Below are 15,907 nucleotides of genomic sequence, written 5' to 3' on the forward strand. Positions count from 1 at the left end.
CAGTCATAAGAAATGAAAATATGGGAATCTAAGCCTTACTAGGCTATTATGATTATTTTCTTTTAAATGGCAGTCTGGAAAGGAATCTAAAATGAGTTATGGTTTCTGAAACACTGTTCAACTAAGAGTCCTCATGTGCAATAAAATCAGGCAGAAATCTGGGCAAGAAGTACTTATTCCAAACCATAGGAAAGCAGAGCTGCTCATCTCTTGTACCTCTGGAAGATAATGCTCTACCCAGCTAATGCCTGAGCAGTCCAGAAGTTGTACACCACTTCTCACCATTGAATAAGAACTTAAGGCAGATATAAAAGCCAACCAGTACGATTTTTTTTTTAACCTTCAGACCAGTGTTACTACAAACAGGTAATCAATATGGGTTCTCTGGTAGCAACTCTACTAAAAATGTTTCATCTGACAAACCAGTCATCTCTCATACAAAGAGCTACAGTCAGTGTTTCTATACAAGCTTAGTACATAACTGGTGTAGCTTCCTTTACATAAATTAGCAACAGTGAATTTTAAACAAATTAGGAGGCTTATAGAAAAGCATCACTTGCATTAGTATCTCACCATCTATAGAGTATTGCACCCAAGTCATCCTTTCACTACTAAAAGTAACTGAAAACAGCTAAAAACATGCCTGTTAACTCCTCTGCCTACAGCTGGGCTGTGTTCTGTGGGCAGCCCAGTCTGCATGTGCTGAAATTTAATCACCAAGGACATCTGTCAGCTCATTTGGATTTGGGCTTTCTTTTTTTTTTTTTTTTTTTTCCATACTTAAAGTTTGCTCTGCCTTTAACATCACTAAACCAAAAATAGTCATCAGCACAGTCTCGTTTCCTATTAGCTGTCCTTTCTACAGAGAATTTCTGAATTTAACACTTTTTATTATGTTCCTTACTATCTTCCAATAGATAGGTACCCTGGCAAGCCAGTATAATTGTACATTGATTAAAAGTATTTGTTAAAACTCACTTCAAAAGTCAGGAATATAACTAACTTTCCAGATAACCTCAGACTACTGGACAAAACTTTGCTGGCATGTGTTGTCACTGGGTGACACTGGACTAATTGATGCTAAAGCTCTGGTATTAGGGTAAGACTTTCTAAAATGATGACACTAAAACAGATGAGGGTTTAAAAGTTAAAAAATATTGAAAACCTATCTGTTCTTCTGTGGCCTAGATACAAGGTAGGCACCAACTTGCATGGAATTCTCTTCTCAAACCAAGAGAGCAGATTTAGACAGAAATAAATCTACAACGTTTTAGAAAATCACCTGTAATCTGGACCAAAAGGACCAGAACTGAAGAATCAGAAATTTATCTCAATAGCTGGTTTTCTGAGAAGGGGGGCTGAATAATATTTGTAGTATTTTGGAATCACAATTTGGTAGTTTTGTTCTTCAGCAAGAACAATGAAGTCATGAGGCAAGGAGATGCTCATGTACCTTTTCAACTTTATAGAACAAAAATTACTGCAGCAGTAAGGAACCAGTAGCAAAAATGAAATACTCTTCCTTTCCTGGTTCAGGAAGTTTGTGCATTGTACTATTAGACTTTGGTTTGATTTTAAAAGATGTATTTATTGTCCAAATCATACACACATAGAGCTGCAATCCCTGGAATGGGGTTCTTCACCCATCGGTCTCACCCAGCAGCATAAGGCAGCTCTGCCTCCCCAAACTGCAAAAGACCTAAAAATCACACCCCAAGAGCACTTCATGGCTTTCTATAATCCAGACAAGAAGCTGAAGCAAGCATAGCTGAACCATCTTCACCACCTGTATGGTATGGCAGAGAATGCCCAAACCCCCTTTCCTTTAATGCTGGAGGTCTGGGAGGGGAGGGGGTGAGCCCCACTGCATTTCAGTCAGGAGAAGTGAAGGAAAAAACCCCCAGACTCACTACAGCATTGAAATGTCCACTGCTCTGAGCACACAGGAGGAGAACCACCATCCCCCAGAGAGTCACTTGGACCCCCCTGAAGCTGGAAGCAATGACAAGGCCAGGCTGAGACTGACTCCTGCTGCTGCTGACACTGTGACCTCCCCCACCTGAGAAGGTGATGCAATTGCTGCACAGGATTGTTCACTTCTTCACACAGAGATGTTTGTTGTTGAGACACTTCCACATGGACAAATTAGATGCAGCTCATTACCTCACTAGCTCCTTTCTCATCTCCTCAGCTAATTGCTACATCTGGAACTCAGCGTGCCACGGGAGCTTTCTATAGAATAAACCCTTACACTGCTCTTTCATGCACCCCAGGAGACAAGCCTGCACAGTTTGGATGCACTTGCCAGGAAGAACACTGTCCTAATTCCTAACCATGGTAAGAAATGTATTATTTTGGTTTTCCATCAACACCAAAACCCACAAAAACCAGCAGAAATTTTGAATGCTCATATCCCTTAAGGTGAGGAGTGGAAAGAGAAATGTATTTCAAACAGAGCCACTTCTGATGGTAACTAAAACACTGACAAACACCGCCAGGCAAAGGGGTTTCTGAAGCAGCCACTGTCATCTCCTGGGTAGCTCCACCTTTCTTTTGCCTTCCCCCAGAAATTTCAAAGCTGTGCACAGAAATTCCCCCATGAGAACCACCTCCTTTCTCCTGTTCATGTGCCTTAGGAGTGAGAAATTTATGCTTGGGTTATCAAACAAAAACAGATTGTGCTGAAAAAAACTGCACTAGAATTTATTTTGGTATGCAACACCTTGAATCCTAGAAACCATGCTGTCTAGGGGGGAAGATTCTGCAGCGCTATGAAGAACCAGGACCCATGTTCAGTGACCCTTGTGCCCCATGGTATCACACTCCCTTTTATAAGAAGTTTATCAGGTTATAGCACATACCAAAAATCTCCCAACCAGCCCTGGTGCTGTGTGGTGGCCATTGTCATCATTATCCTGCTTCTCACAGGAAGCTGTCAGACACCTCACACTTTTTGCTTTGCTAATGTTTGCAGGTACCAGAGGAGGTGGCTCTGCCTCCTCCAACACAACTCTGGGTTTGTAGTTATTATCCTCAGCATGCAAACTGTCTGCATTAGTCTCAGAACCCATCAGGCTCCTTGGCACTAATCATACTGGAGGTACAGAAACAGGTATAAGGGACATGCTTCGTATCAACATGCAGCATGAGAATCCAAACTCCCAGGCACCAGGAGCTGACACCTCAACCAGCTCCATAACTAAGGGCAGCAAAACTGAAAGGGAAGTAACATGACAAAAAAAAAAACCCAAAAAAACCAACCTTATGGTCAAGTGTGCCACCAGGAGGCTAAAAAAGCCAAATCAAGAGAGGAGAGGCAGAACAAAAGAGCAGCAGCAGTGTGCAAAAGATCTGGGAGAGCCTGGACTGATGTGCAGCGTGGGGCTTCCCTCTGCAGTCTTCACATCTTCATCTGCTGTAACTTCTGGATTCTAACTCTGCACAAGGACTAAAGCCCTAGCACAGCAGCAAGAAGCTTAAAATCTGTGGAACTGTTATTACCACCAAATCCCAATAAAAAAGGTAAAATCTCCCAGGTCCTATGCAGGAAATACTACTTCTCCATGAAGCAGTCAGATATCAAAAAAATAGATTATCCCCTTAGCTTAAGAACTGCTGACAGCTGAACACCTCTGTCCACTTCATGGAAATGTGTAGATGAAAACTACTTAAGTTTTAAAATTATTGGGCCCTGTGTTGGCAATGGCTGCTATACAGATTTCAGGGTCTTTGTGTTTTCAAACACAAAAATTTTTCTTTAAATCCGGTTACATCAGGCATTCAAGGTTTTTTGAGTTGTGTGTTTTATGAGAAAGGCTTTAGACAGGGGTCTGTGTGCCCTCTGCTGGTGCCCACAGCACAGCTCCAGCTATTGCTTTCATTTTACTATTTATTTTAAGGAATAAAAAATCACTACAAAAGCTCATTCCCATAAAAACATGGAGATGTTTTTAGCTATTCTCTATCATGTCTAATGAGTTTTCTCATAGTTCTAGTGGGTATTTAGCTCTTTTACACAATGATCTCCTTACATCTTGACGAAGTCTTTTCCTTATGTCTCACTGAACACTATTATTTAGGCCAACTCAGGACACAGGGACCTAGAAACATTTATCCACAGAAACAGAATGTTTTGGCAGCACCTCTTGGTTAGTGATAACATTCTGTCTGTTATCCCTTCAGTCCCCTTTGCACCAGTCAAAAAGAGCTGGTGTGACACGCTTAAACACCCCCTGAAGGACTAATCTGGACAAGAGGAGTCTAGAGAGGACAACATAAATTCTAATTTTTGAGGATGTCTTTGCAAGCAGTGGCACAGAGCTCTCAAAAGGGCATCCTGAAAGCAGAAAATGATCATGCAATTAAGTAGACTATGCAATTAAGTAAGACTATGTAATCAAAAGAGAGGTCCAGCCTAGGCAACACAGGCTAACTTCATGCAACAAATGGTGCAAAGCATTGCTTCCTTTCTGCTTCAGATATGAAAATACAAACATTTCCATCAGCACCCAGTAATAAAAGTAATTTATCAGGTAAAGCTTGTACCTGGTCTTCACTTGTCAAGCCAAGGTGCATCACAAAATAAAAATGAACCAGGAAATCAGAATTTGGCAGAACATCTTGCCGCCGAGTCATCATAGCACAGATCAGCCTGTATGCCTGCAGTTTGCCTTCCTTATACTCACTGGGCAGGGTGGTTGCCTGGAAAGAGCAAAAGCATTGTGTTATTACTTTTTTTCTAGTAGCCAGCTAATGCAAAACTGTACCTTCAGTGTTTTTTAAGATAGATTTGAGTCCACCTAGCCTTTGGAGGGTATTCTGTCTTCTTAGCCAGCAGCAATCGTAAAATACAAAAATAATGCAACTAAGCTTACACACATTCAGAACCAGTGCAGATGAAAATACTAATGTGGGAAAAATTGAGAAATAACTCACCTTGAATAACCATGAAGCAAAGATTCTGAGAGGAGGAATTAAGACAGGAGGAGAAGGGGTAGACTGGTTGTCCACACTGATGGCAAGGTTGTCCCGTATCTAGGGTTTTTAAAAGGAGAGAGTTAATTAAGCTGATAGGTTACTTTATTAATGCACTTTGTTTAATACTATTGCTTTTTCATCTTATTTTATGCTTTGTACAAAGCTGCTATTTAAGCCAAAACTACCAGGAGATCTTGTTGTGTAGTGCTTGCCCATGGCTAAAGTAAGTGTTACCACTGCAGGACATTCCATGGGCCTCTACACCAAATAACGTGTGCAGTGTTCTCTTCTATACCTCTGGGTTTTTTGCTACTGTTTGCTTACCCCATTTAAATTAACTAATCTACATTCCCATGACTGAAAATGAACAATCTCTATTGGGGATATCTACAGGAAAACACACAAAATCAGCTTTAAGACAGAATCCTCCAAATTTCATGCTCCTGTTGCAGATACTAACATTAAATCAACTTTAATAATGATGTTTACAGCAAAACAAAAATCATAATCATTAGATGTCAGCATCATGTACAATACCTTTGCAAGTTTAAACCACAACTCATAAAGATACCCGAAAACTTTTGCATGGATTTTAGGTGACTGTATATTGTTCACATCTCCAAGAATCCCCAAGATCCTCCTCCACAACACTGCAGCAGAATCAGGATGCCAACCGATGAGGCTTCCACCAGCAATGATACTGCAGTCATCAGCTAGGAACTCACTACTGTCTGTAAATTTGAAAAAGTTCCATTTCTATTAATTAAAAATGCAGTGTAGGCATTAATTTGGTCAATAAAATAGGAGCATAACTCTTTCTGACCATCTTCCATCACAAAAGCATTTTTTCCCACCATACCATCTCTCCCTTTTTCACTGAGCAAACTAGCACATGAATCAAAGAAAAAACTCACAGAAAATGTAGGGTAAAGGACCTTCCTGTTATTTATAAGCCACCTAGGGATCAGTGGATCAGTTTTACATCAGACAGACTACCCCTACTCCAGGTTGTGATGGTCTTTTTTTTTTATCAGGGATGCAAATATAGTTAAATGGAACATTCATGTACTCTCAGAGATCCAGTCAATCAATAAGTGGCTTGTACAGGTAATATTTCTATTTATAAAAGTCCTTTTTTTGTTTTTTTAATGATAACACAATACAAAATAACCTGGCAATGAAGCTGAAAAAACATGTAGTACTAGTGATGCAGAATATGCTCAGACTTGATCATTTACACAGAAGCAAGACACTGTGGCAGGCTAAGGGAGCACAAGTGTTAGCTGTGACATCTCAGCTGATCAGGAGTTTGACATAGGAAGCAACCCAAATGTTTTGAACTGTGTGGGTCACCATTTAGTGCACTTATGTCATCTTCACTCTGATCATCCAAACTGCTTAAACTCTGGGCACTCAAATCTCATTTTGAATGAGCATTATGAATAAAACTTGGTGAAAATGTGAAACGAAACATACTGAACTGTATCAACTCCTTTTTGAGATAATCTGAAATGATAAAAACATTTTTATGGACTACAGGTACCTGTTAAATTTGCAGTGTCTGAGGGACTAAGCTGAAGCCAGCGAGGGGCATCAGGATCCACACAAACATCTGCTGAGGCATTAACTTCATGGTCATCTTCAGCAGCTTGCCAGGGGATCAGTGCAATCTCCACTTCATTATTATAACCCACGGACGTGTCACTGCTGACACTTTCACCTAGAGCAAGAGGGGGATTCAGCAAGGTCACAGACCCTCTTTTTGAAGACTACATCAGCAAAGCAAGATGAGAAAAGGGTTGAATATCTGTAACAAGACAGAATTATGACACTGATTTCAACTGCTACACTTAAGAAAAATACTGGAGCTTACTTTTCTCTCTCTCTCTGTAATTTCCATGAGCCTGCTGCAAGTCTGCCTTCAAATCTAACTCAGCTGTACTACTGCTTCTTTGTACCAGTGCCTGCAGAGAAAAAAAGCTCATCTCAGCTCGTTGCAGTTTGGAGAACTAAATCACAGTTTAGCAAATCTGAGATGCACACACAGTTATTAGAAATAACTACTCAGGATATTTTGATGAACATTTAGACAACTCAAACACCTTTAAAAGCTTTAATGAAACCATAATGCCTTCAGTTTCAGTTTTTATCCTTCCTTTCTTAAACTCAGTTTTCATACCAAGAAGCAGGAATTTTTACTTATGCTTTTCCACTAATCAGACTAGGCTTTCCTTCCTTTTTGAGACACTTTGTTACCCCAGAAGCAATTAATGAAAGCACTGCAGAAAGCACCTCACCTCTCCTTCCCAGAGCTAAGTGTTAGTGGTACTTTCAGTACAGATGTATGGGCAAGCCAAGGCCAAAGCTGCATTTTACTGCCACAAAGATGACCAGCCTCACTCATCTATTGTTTCTACTGTTTATTCAAAAGGGGCATTAAAAATTCACAAAGCTTGCCTAATGTTAACTTACACAAACATCTGCAGTGCATAGCTGGGAATACAAACTGAAGGACAGATTTCCCAAGCACTTCAAACCATCAAATATTTATCTCAGAATACTGTAGCTCTATAACTGTGAATTATTCATATAACATGAACTTATTTCTATTTCATATTAAAAAGCACAAAAGTCTTGTGTCAGACTAGAATATAGCCAGTTACACCAAACTGCCTCAGCAGCAGACACAGGATGATGGTACCAAACAGCACATGAACAGCTGCAGCTCAATTCCAGATGCACACCAGAAACGTGAGGAATGATTTTTCATGCTTTCAGTAGCTAGAGATTCTAAATAGTAAAAAGCACCTGATTAAAAATAATCTTTTTAATTAATTGATTTAATTATTAAAGTAATTAAAAAATTAAAAATAATTCTACTGTTAGAATCTTATCAATAATGCCTTTTTTTCCTTACTTGCTCAGCTTCTTGTTCCTTCTTCATATATCCCTTACTTTCCTGAAGTGATTTGGAGTCTGAAGAAGTTAAATTATGAGAGCTCCCAGACTTTTTACCTAGAAATTTTAGAAAGTGAAGGTAAAATATAGATATTTGTGGGACCAAAGTACACAGGAAACTATGTGAAAACTTCAATTAGCTTGGATAAACACTTCTTACATTTAAAGCATATATGCATATGCTTATATACATTATATATAAAACTATGTTTATACTTGTATACAACATTAAGACAGAATACATGATGTCTTGACAAATCCGTCATCAGCACAACACACATGTAGGAACAGAGTAGAACTGTAGTCTGCTTGCACAAAATTTAAATGCAAGCCAGATTAAAAGGGAATTTTCAAGAGTTACATGTAACATGCATACACTCAAAACTTCCAGTTTTAGCTGCCATGCTTCGTAAAAGGTCACGTCCTGCATTTGTGGTAACTTCTTGAAAACAGTTATTTTAGCAAGACACCAACAATTTATTTACTAAGGAAATACGACAAAAAACATTTGAGAGCAGAACTGGAACCCAAGGTAGCATTTACAAACAAGTCTGAGCAAGTCTGGACACTTTTTTCAGAAGTGAATTGCTACATTTTATCAGAATTACCCTGAAAAAAATCAGATGGCAACTGATCAGCAATATCTGAGGTGCTGCTGCTTCGAGTTAGTTGCTGCTCTTGGTCTGCAAACAGCCCCGTGGCTTCTGATCCTGTTGAATTTTCCAGCTGTTGAGATTCTTCAACTTCTGTTGATTTAATTAAAAAACAATCCTTGTATGACCTCAGAATGAAATACACATGTGAACTCCTTGCTCAAGAGATTAATAGGAAAAAGCAACCCATCCAAGTCTTGTAAACCCCCAAGTTACAACGATAGAAGGCAACTCCCAGTGACAGAATTAAAACTTCAGTTTTACAGAATACCCTTAGAAAAAATTCCAGTGTTCAGAGAGAGATGTATGATCAGTGTAAGTGCTAAAGGGTCTAGAAAAAGGACAGATCTGACTCTGGGGGCTGGGAGGGCACAAGGAAGGGCAGCAGGATGCCAGGTGAACAAATCTGGTTTTCAGTACTAGAGACCCAAATTAGACCCTGTTTGTTCTGGAAAGGGGGAGAATAGAGGAGAGACAGGAAACTACAATAAATGCAGAGTGCAGAAAAGACAACTGTGCTTACTGACATTTCCTCCAGAAAGAGGGGAAGGGGAGAATAACAAAGGCAACAATTCACATGGAGTGAAAAAGGAACTGAGCTACAGATGATTCACGTTTAGTTTGTGAGGACAAACTGAACCATGCAGCTCTTCTGCTGTCACTGAACCTGAGAAACAAAAGCAGGAGAGGGGCATGAAAATCCAGGTGAGAAAATAAATTTTCTGACCTCCAAGTATCACTGTTGACTTTAAATGTCTTACAGAAAGCAATAAAATAGAATAATAAATCTATTTTTTTAAAAAAAAAAAGGTTTGTCTTTCAGGTCAGAGCCCATATTCAGTAGCTAAAACAATTTCAGTGTTACTGCTGAGCACTGTAAGCAGCATGAGATGAAAAAACACTACAGATATTTCACAGAACAGGAATCCCCTAGGGTTCAGGAGTCAGAAATCCCTCCCAAGACAAAGTCAGAAGGTGACAGTCTGATCTTCAGACTTAACAAGCTGGAAACAAACAAACAAAAAAAGGCAAGTCTGCTAACAGGACAGAAATCTGGCTACTTCCACACAGATGTCGTGGCCAGGAGCCCTACAACAAAGCAGCTTTGTGTTCCTGGGCCACCACATCTGCTTTTCACAGCTGTGCCTGGGTACCAGCACAGAACTCAGTTCAGAAGCTGTATACTTAGGGTTTGCTCCAGCTCCATTTATCACAACTGCAAGTTCCTCAGGACAAGACTGTATCAAAAACAAGAAAAAAGTTTACTACACTTTTGAGCAAAAATACGCCCATTTTAGTCCAAATAACCTCTAAAATTCCCATATCTGGATTGCTGCCTTTAGCTTTTTGCATTCCTAGCCCTTAGTATATTTGGTTTGCACTATATGGAAACTTTAACAACTGCTTGGAAACCTTTAACAAATTAAGTACTTGAAAGCATAAACATGAATAAAAGGATTTTTTATTAAGAGATTAAAATCAATTTTACGTTTGTTACTAAGGAATATGATTTTAATTCATAATAAACTTTAATATTAGACAAAAACTGCACTGCTTGCAGTACTACAAACATTTTAAGAGAAATCAAAACTATCTGACAATGAAGAGGCACAGACAAAGCTTTCAGACTTGCTCTTGGAATCAACAGTTACATGAAGAATTCTTTAGAAGAAAAAAACCAAATTTGTAAGCACTTGTTACTGAATGTAACACAGATTGAATGAGGTTTTCCTTTAAAATCACACAGCCCAACCAACTGCATTTCTTTGCAGATTCTGCTTGCACCAGCTGATACACTCAAGCATTCAACCAGTTTCTGCAGCAGTGCCTTAAAAAGACAGAGGTCTCCCCATCTCCCTGAAAAGGTTAATTTGGCAATGAACTGGGTGCAGGAACAACAGGTAACAGAGAAGCATCTGAAATAGCCACTTTTTGTCACTCTGAAAAAGGAAAGGACCTGGTTGGCTTTTAATGTCCCCCAATATTAGTTAACACCATGTTTTGGGTGTAAAACATCTCATCCCACACTACTAAGGGAATCATCCATGGGACAGAAAGGGAGTAAGTAGAGAGACATCAGTTTAAAAAATACAAAGAACATTTATATAAAAGATGACTTTAAAGTACAGTACCTGACAGTCTGTGAGAGCAAGAAGTGTAAGAGATACCAGGTAAGAGAGAGCTCACAGTGTGAAGCAGAAGAGGTACACTTTTAGTGGCTGGCAAAGCCTCATAAAGATGAGCACAGTTGCTGATAGACTGGCTTCGCTTAGCTTCCAGGAAAAAATAAAGCAAGAATTAGGTCAGAAAAATTAATGAAATAGTTGGGGTTTTGAATGTCATGATACAATGAAACACAAAGCTTTTGAAACAAAAATGAGAGCTGGTTTACATCCCACGAAAGCCAGAATAATTTCCTTTTTCTATGACTATGAGACACAAAATGAAACTGCATGAAGTTCATTCTCTCACTGGCAACCAACTTGATGCCTACCAGCTAAGCTTTTCCTACTAAAGGTAGGAAGTTCCTTTAATGTGAGCACACACACAACCATCTCCTTGCTGATCAATACTTTAGGTTCTCTCTAACACTCTGGTGAGAAGTCTGGGGGAGAAATGCTGTAGCAGAAGAAAGAAAAAACTCTGCAGGAGGACAAACAGGAACTCACTGAACTTAAAAATAAGACACAAAGAATCAATTGACTCCATTGCCAAAATGTTTTGTGATCTGAGCTGAAGACAGTGGCTTAGTTATGAAGCCTGTAGCCACAAAAACATACTAAATCCACCTTCAAATTCTTCTGGTAAGAAACACAGCTCATCTGCTATGAATGAGGAAGGAAGCTGTGCAGCAAAATCTCTCCTGTTTTTTTATAGGAGATATTTTGTATAGGATATTATAGGGATTATCAGGATACTATAGGATATTGTATAGGATATTATATCTCCTATACAAAACCAGGAGATTTTCTATGCAGAGTTTTAATCCACAGCACACTGAAGTAGAACATAAAAACATGCTATCATGAAATAAAAGATATCAAATGCAGGCTGCTGAAATGCTTGAAAAAACAGCTCTCTGCTCAGTGCCAGGGGTCTCAGACATCCCCCATCATTCCTCACCCCTGGTCTCACATCTCTTTTCTTCTTTCCAGAAATAAATATCAGAGAATGAAAGGAAAAGGAGACACTATACATGCTTCATGTTCCTGAGTATTTGGGAACATAAGGATTTAGCTATGGCCTAACCTGTTGCTCTTTGACGAACAATATTTCTTGCCTTCTCAACTCCTGGGGCTCCAGAGGTTGTTGCACTTCTGAATCTCATTGGCTCCACAACTTCAGGGTGACTCTTCCAGCTTAGTGAAAAAGATCTTCCCACTACAGCTGTCTTCTGAGGCTCTAAAATGACACCTTAGAAAGAAAGAAAAGAAAAAATTCTCTCCCATTCTATGATTTGGCACATATTTTTCTTAAGAGTACAAGTGGACTTAGAAGCACTCAGACATGAAAAATATTAATCTCTTAAACATCATAGGTGAATGTTTATTTTTATTAAAAAACAACCACTATTTCAACTATGTGCATCAATTGCAAGGAGACACATAAATGTAGCTTTAAAACTAATTAATAAAATTTAATAAAAATACAAGGAAAATAATTTTTTAATCAACGTCTATGTCAGGTGACAGCATAGGAAACCACATTTCAGTTCTGCTACAGAGAAAAGACTGAACAGGTAGTAAAAACTGCTAAATAGCCATCTTCTGTTGACCCCAATTACCTTTCTTCAATGCAGGAGGAGAATACATAAATTCAAAACACTTCACACTTGATTAAACATGTTCTTACAGTAGATTAAACAGTATTTCACATTAGATTAAATTTAATTAATTTTTAAATTTACACTTAAATATTTGGCTTGTTTGATAGAGAAAGCACTACAGCCCAGAGACTAACCTTTTCCTCTCTGCTTTTTTTCCTTTTGTTCACTGAGCTTATCCAAGGGTAGGTTTGTCATTTCCACCCCATACACAGTTCTTGCCAGCACTGCTGTGAGAGAGTCCATGATATTGGCCCACTCGTTTATCAGCTCCTCCCAGTCGGTCAGGGAGGACAGAACACTGAGCAGCTCATCCCACAGCTCCCGGGAAATGTAAACACTCAGGTTTGCTCTGATCCAAGCCACAATCAGGGTCTGAGAGGCAAGAAACAAGTGACAGTTCATGGATTTCTGTGAAGAGCAATGCAGCACACCCACACCATCCTGCACGTTAGCACTCATCATTCACGATGCACAGGATTCTTTATTGGTATTTTTCATTAAAAACCCATTCCCATAAACTAGTGGGTCAATAATCATTAAAGTTACGAGTACAGAAATCTAGAATTTCCAAAATGTGTTTCAGGTGGTGGATATGTTCTCTAGTAAGGTGGAGTAATACTAGAATGAAGAACTGTCTCCTACAGCTGCAGAATGGTTGCAGGGGTTAAGCTGCAACACTCCCACCCAGACACTGTATCTGAGCAGGCAAGGTACAACACTGTGTAGAAATGTCACCCTCTCATTCACTGTGACTCAGTTTTGACTTGCTAGCTGAGCTTGAAGGAAAAGTTACATTAAGCTCACACTTCAGAGCTTCTCATTGAAGATGTCTCACAAATAGACTGTGTGCCTTCCCATTCTGCCACGGGTTGTAACAGAGCCCTGAGGACAGACCAAACCAAATGCCTGCTGCACCTGCAATCTCTCTCCCTCTGTTAGGAACAGGTTACAGAATAATCACTCGTGTTATTGCAAAGGATACGTTTTTCACTTTTTACAAGTAGTTTGTACAGGACTGTGTAATAGCAGTTGTGTAAAACTATGAGTATTCACCATGAAAAACCAACATAAAACACAAACCCCAACACTTACTCGGAAAAGTAATCCTGACATGCTCTGAGCAAACGTGTCCTTCACTTGGCTTTCTTTTGGCTTCTGCATCACAGCTTCTGTTATTCTAAGGAGTATTTGTAGCATCTGTTCCCTGGTCCCAAAGAAAAATTGTACTTTTTGTTTGCATGTTCCATTAATTGTACATGTTAGTTTTCGTGTACCAAAACCCCCTCTTAATTCCCCAGTAAGCCTTACATATTAAGATCACAAACACACTCCCAACTTCACAGAACATTTCAAAAGAACACCAGTTGATCTGAGAAAGTCAAGTCAGGAATGGCAATACCAGCCAGAATCTGGAACTCAAATAGTACAATGAAGCAGACTAGCAGAACCTGCAGTCTCACAAATCAGAGACCTGTCACAAGTGTCTTTTCCCTGTCCACTGGGTCTCCCGTGAAGTTTAACTGTTGATAATTTTCTCTCAAATGACACAATATATTAGGCTTACCATGTCTTTTTGTTCATCGATAGTTCCATTATCATGCGCCTGAAGATGCCCAGAACTGCTTTGCAAGCATCAACTTGTTCCTTCAGAAGCAGAGGGACTTCAAGGCACGGTTCCAGTAAGAAAACATTTGCAGAGTTTGTCACAAACACCTTCAAGACAGCATTTACAGGCAGCTTATTTTGTGTCAGGATAAAAAAAGTCAAGACTTAGAGCAGAGCAATTGTCCTTCTCCTGTCAAACCTTTCACTTTCCTTAGAGCAAGCTTCCTGATTTACCTGTAACTTTATTTTTCTACTTCATTCTGGCACAAAGTAAGTATATTATAATTTGCAGTGCAAACAAAATCATCAGGTAAGCTGCAGCCTCCATCCCTTTATCCACCACGCACCTGCAATGCTGCTTGAGCACCAGCTTTAACATTTTTGTCCTCATCCTCTACCACACACCCTCTGCTAACAGCACTGGTGAAGGAGTACGTCCTGCCCCAGCTGGAGGAGCGCTTGTGTCCAGAGTGCTCAGAGGAGAGCTGCCAAAAACACAGCTCAGTTAGTGACAAGGCAGAACACAACATGTCCAGAGTCATTCAAATCCCTTTAAAATGTCAAAACTGAAAAAAGGGAGAACTGTCACATCCTACATTCCATTTCAGCAAGGAATTCATGTTTATCATTTCTTCATCTCTAAACAAACAGGCTGTATATGGAATTCAAAGGTTCATAAAGGTTTAAGAGCTGTGCTGTTGGAAACATTTTATGTCACATTCTGTAGTCATCACTTGCAGTACTGTTTGAATTTAAACCTGGCAAAACTGTAAGTCCCCTATAAAACACTGTCAAAACCTTGCAATTCTCACTATGTTTTAGAACTCAAACCTCTTTCTCAGTAAAGTTTCCCTTTAAATAACTTCACAGTGTCAACAGCAAAGGCAACTTTTACTGATAGTTCAGTATTAGATACCAAAACTTGTACCCATGCTTCAATTTTCTAGATTAAGTTATCTGAATCCAGGTATCTCATCCAGTACATACAACTCAGTATGCAGTTCCAAATTCCTAAGTAACTACCACCAAGAGGAGGTAGTCCTATATGCAACAGCCCATAGTTCAGTGTTAATTTGAACACTGAAAAGCTCATTAGTGTTTCTTTCATTAAGTTCTTGCTATCATATTTGCAAAGACATGGAATAATCAACAAATTGCATTTTTTAAAAAAGCTGCAATCTTTCCCTACACTCAGCAAGGGCTACTGAGTACTCAGCATCCATTTACATTTTTAGGCCTTAAATAAAACCATATTTTAGTTTTGATTTTCTACAATTTTGGGAACTGCTACTCATTTACAAAGCAAGTTCAAAACTTAAATACTACACAGGAGGCCAACAGAATAAAGTAAGTAACAATGATACCATACATGTTTACCATCCACTTGCACTGACGACTCCTCTAAGCTGGCAGCAGCATCCTGGCTGTCATCCTTCTTGTCTGGCTCCTCCATGAACACAGGTTTCTCCTGCAATATCCACTTCCGATACACCTTCACCACTTTCCGTGTTGCAGAGATATCAGAGGGAGGCAATAAAAAAGCCTAAATTGAAAGGTGAGCTGATTTTACTATACAGAGGATATGTATATGCATACATAAACACACCCACCCACCAACACTCATGAACACAGCTCAAAAAAGAAAGGCTACCAAATTTTTACTGTTATGTCTGTACCAGGAGTCAGGATCAATCAGCAGCCTCTGTGTCCATCTGCATCACTCACAAATCCCCAACTATTGCTTCCACCTTGCACTTGTCTGGACAAAACCAGAGAGGTGGTTTCTGCTCCTTGCAAGCTCACTGACTCCAGGGGGCTTCACCTCCCAAGCCATGAGCAGCCTGGAGGCCTGGCAGGCTGAACCCCACTGGAGAAGATGACCTGAGAC

General features: G+C 39.5%; 1 protein-coding gene across 1 annotated transcript in view; it reads right to left on the bottom strand.

Annotated features, from left to right (window-relative positions):
• RALGAPA2 (Ral GTPase activating protein catalytic alpha subunit 2) overlaps positions 1-15,907 on the bottom strand; it is a 110,188-nt gene that overhangs the window by 67,499 nt on the left and 26,782 nt on the right. The window contains exons 11-24 of the mRNA XM_030446930.1: positions 15,389-15,562; positions 14,367-14,504; positions 13,979-14,127; positions 13,507-13,618; positions 12,549-12,786; positions 11,838-12,002; positions 10,721-10,861; positions 8,544-8,681; positions 7,895-7,992; positions 6,851-6,941; positions 6,521-6,697; positions 5,515-5,708; positions 4,936-5,034; positions 4,546-4,701 (exon numbers count right to left, since the gene is read on the bottom strand). Of these exons, the coding sequence (XP_030302790.1) occupies positions 4,546-4,701; positions 4,936-5,034; positions 5,515-5,708; positions 6,521-6,697; positions 6,851-6,941; positions 7,895-7,992; positions 8,544-8,681; positions 10,721-10,861; positions 11,838-12,002; positions 12,549-12,786; positions 13,507-13,618; positions 13,979-14,127; positions 14,367-14,504; positions 15,389-15,562 (2,070 nt within the window). The remainder of the gene's footprint in view (positions 1-4,545; positions 4,702-4,935; positions 5,035-5,514; positions 5,709-6,520; positions 6,698-6,850; positions 6,942-7,894; positions 7,993-8,543; positions 8,682-10,720; positions 10,862-11,837; positions 12,003-12,548; positions 12,787-13,506; positions 13,619-13,978; positions 14,128-14,366; positions 14,505-15,388; positions 15,563-15,907) is intronic.

This window comes from Calypte anna, chromosome 3, assembly GCF_003957555.1.
Source record: "Calypte anna isolate BGI_N300 chromosome 3, bCalAnn1_v1.p, whole genome shotgun sequence".
NCBI lineage: Eukaryota > Metazoa > Chordata > Aves > Apodiformes > Trochilidae > Calypte > Calypte anna.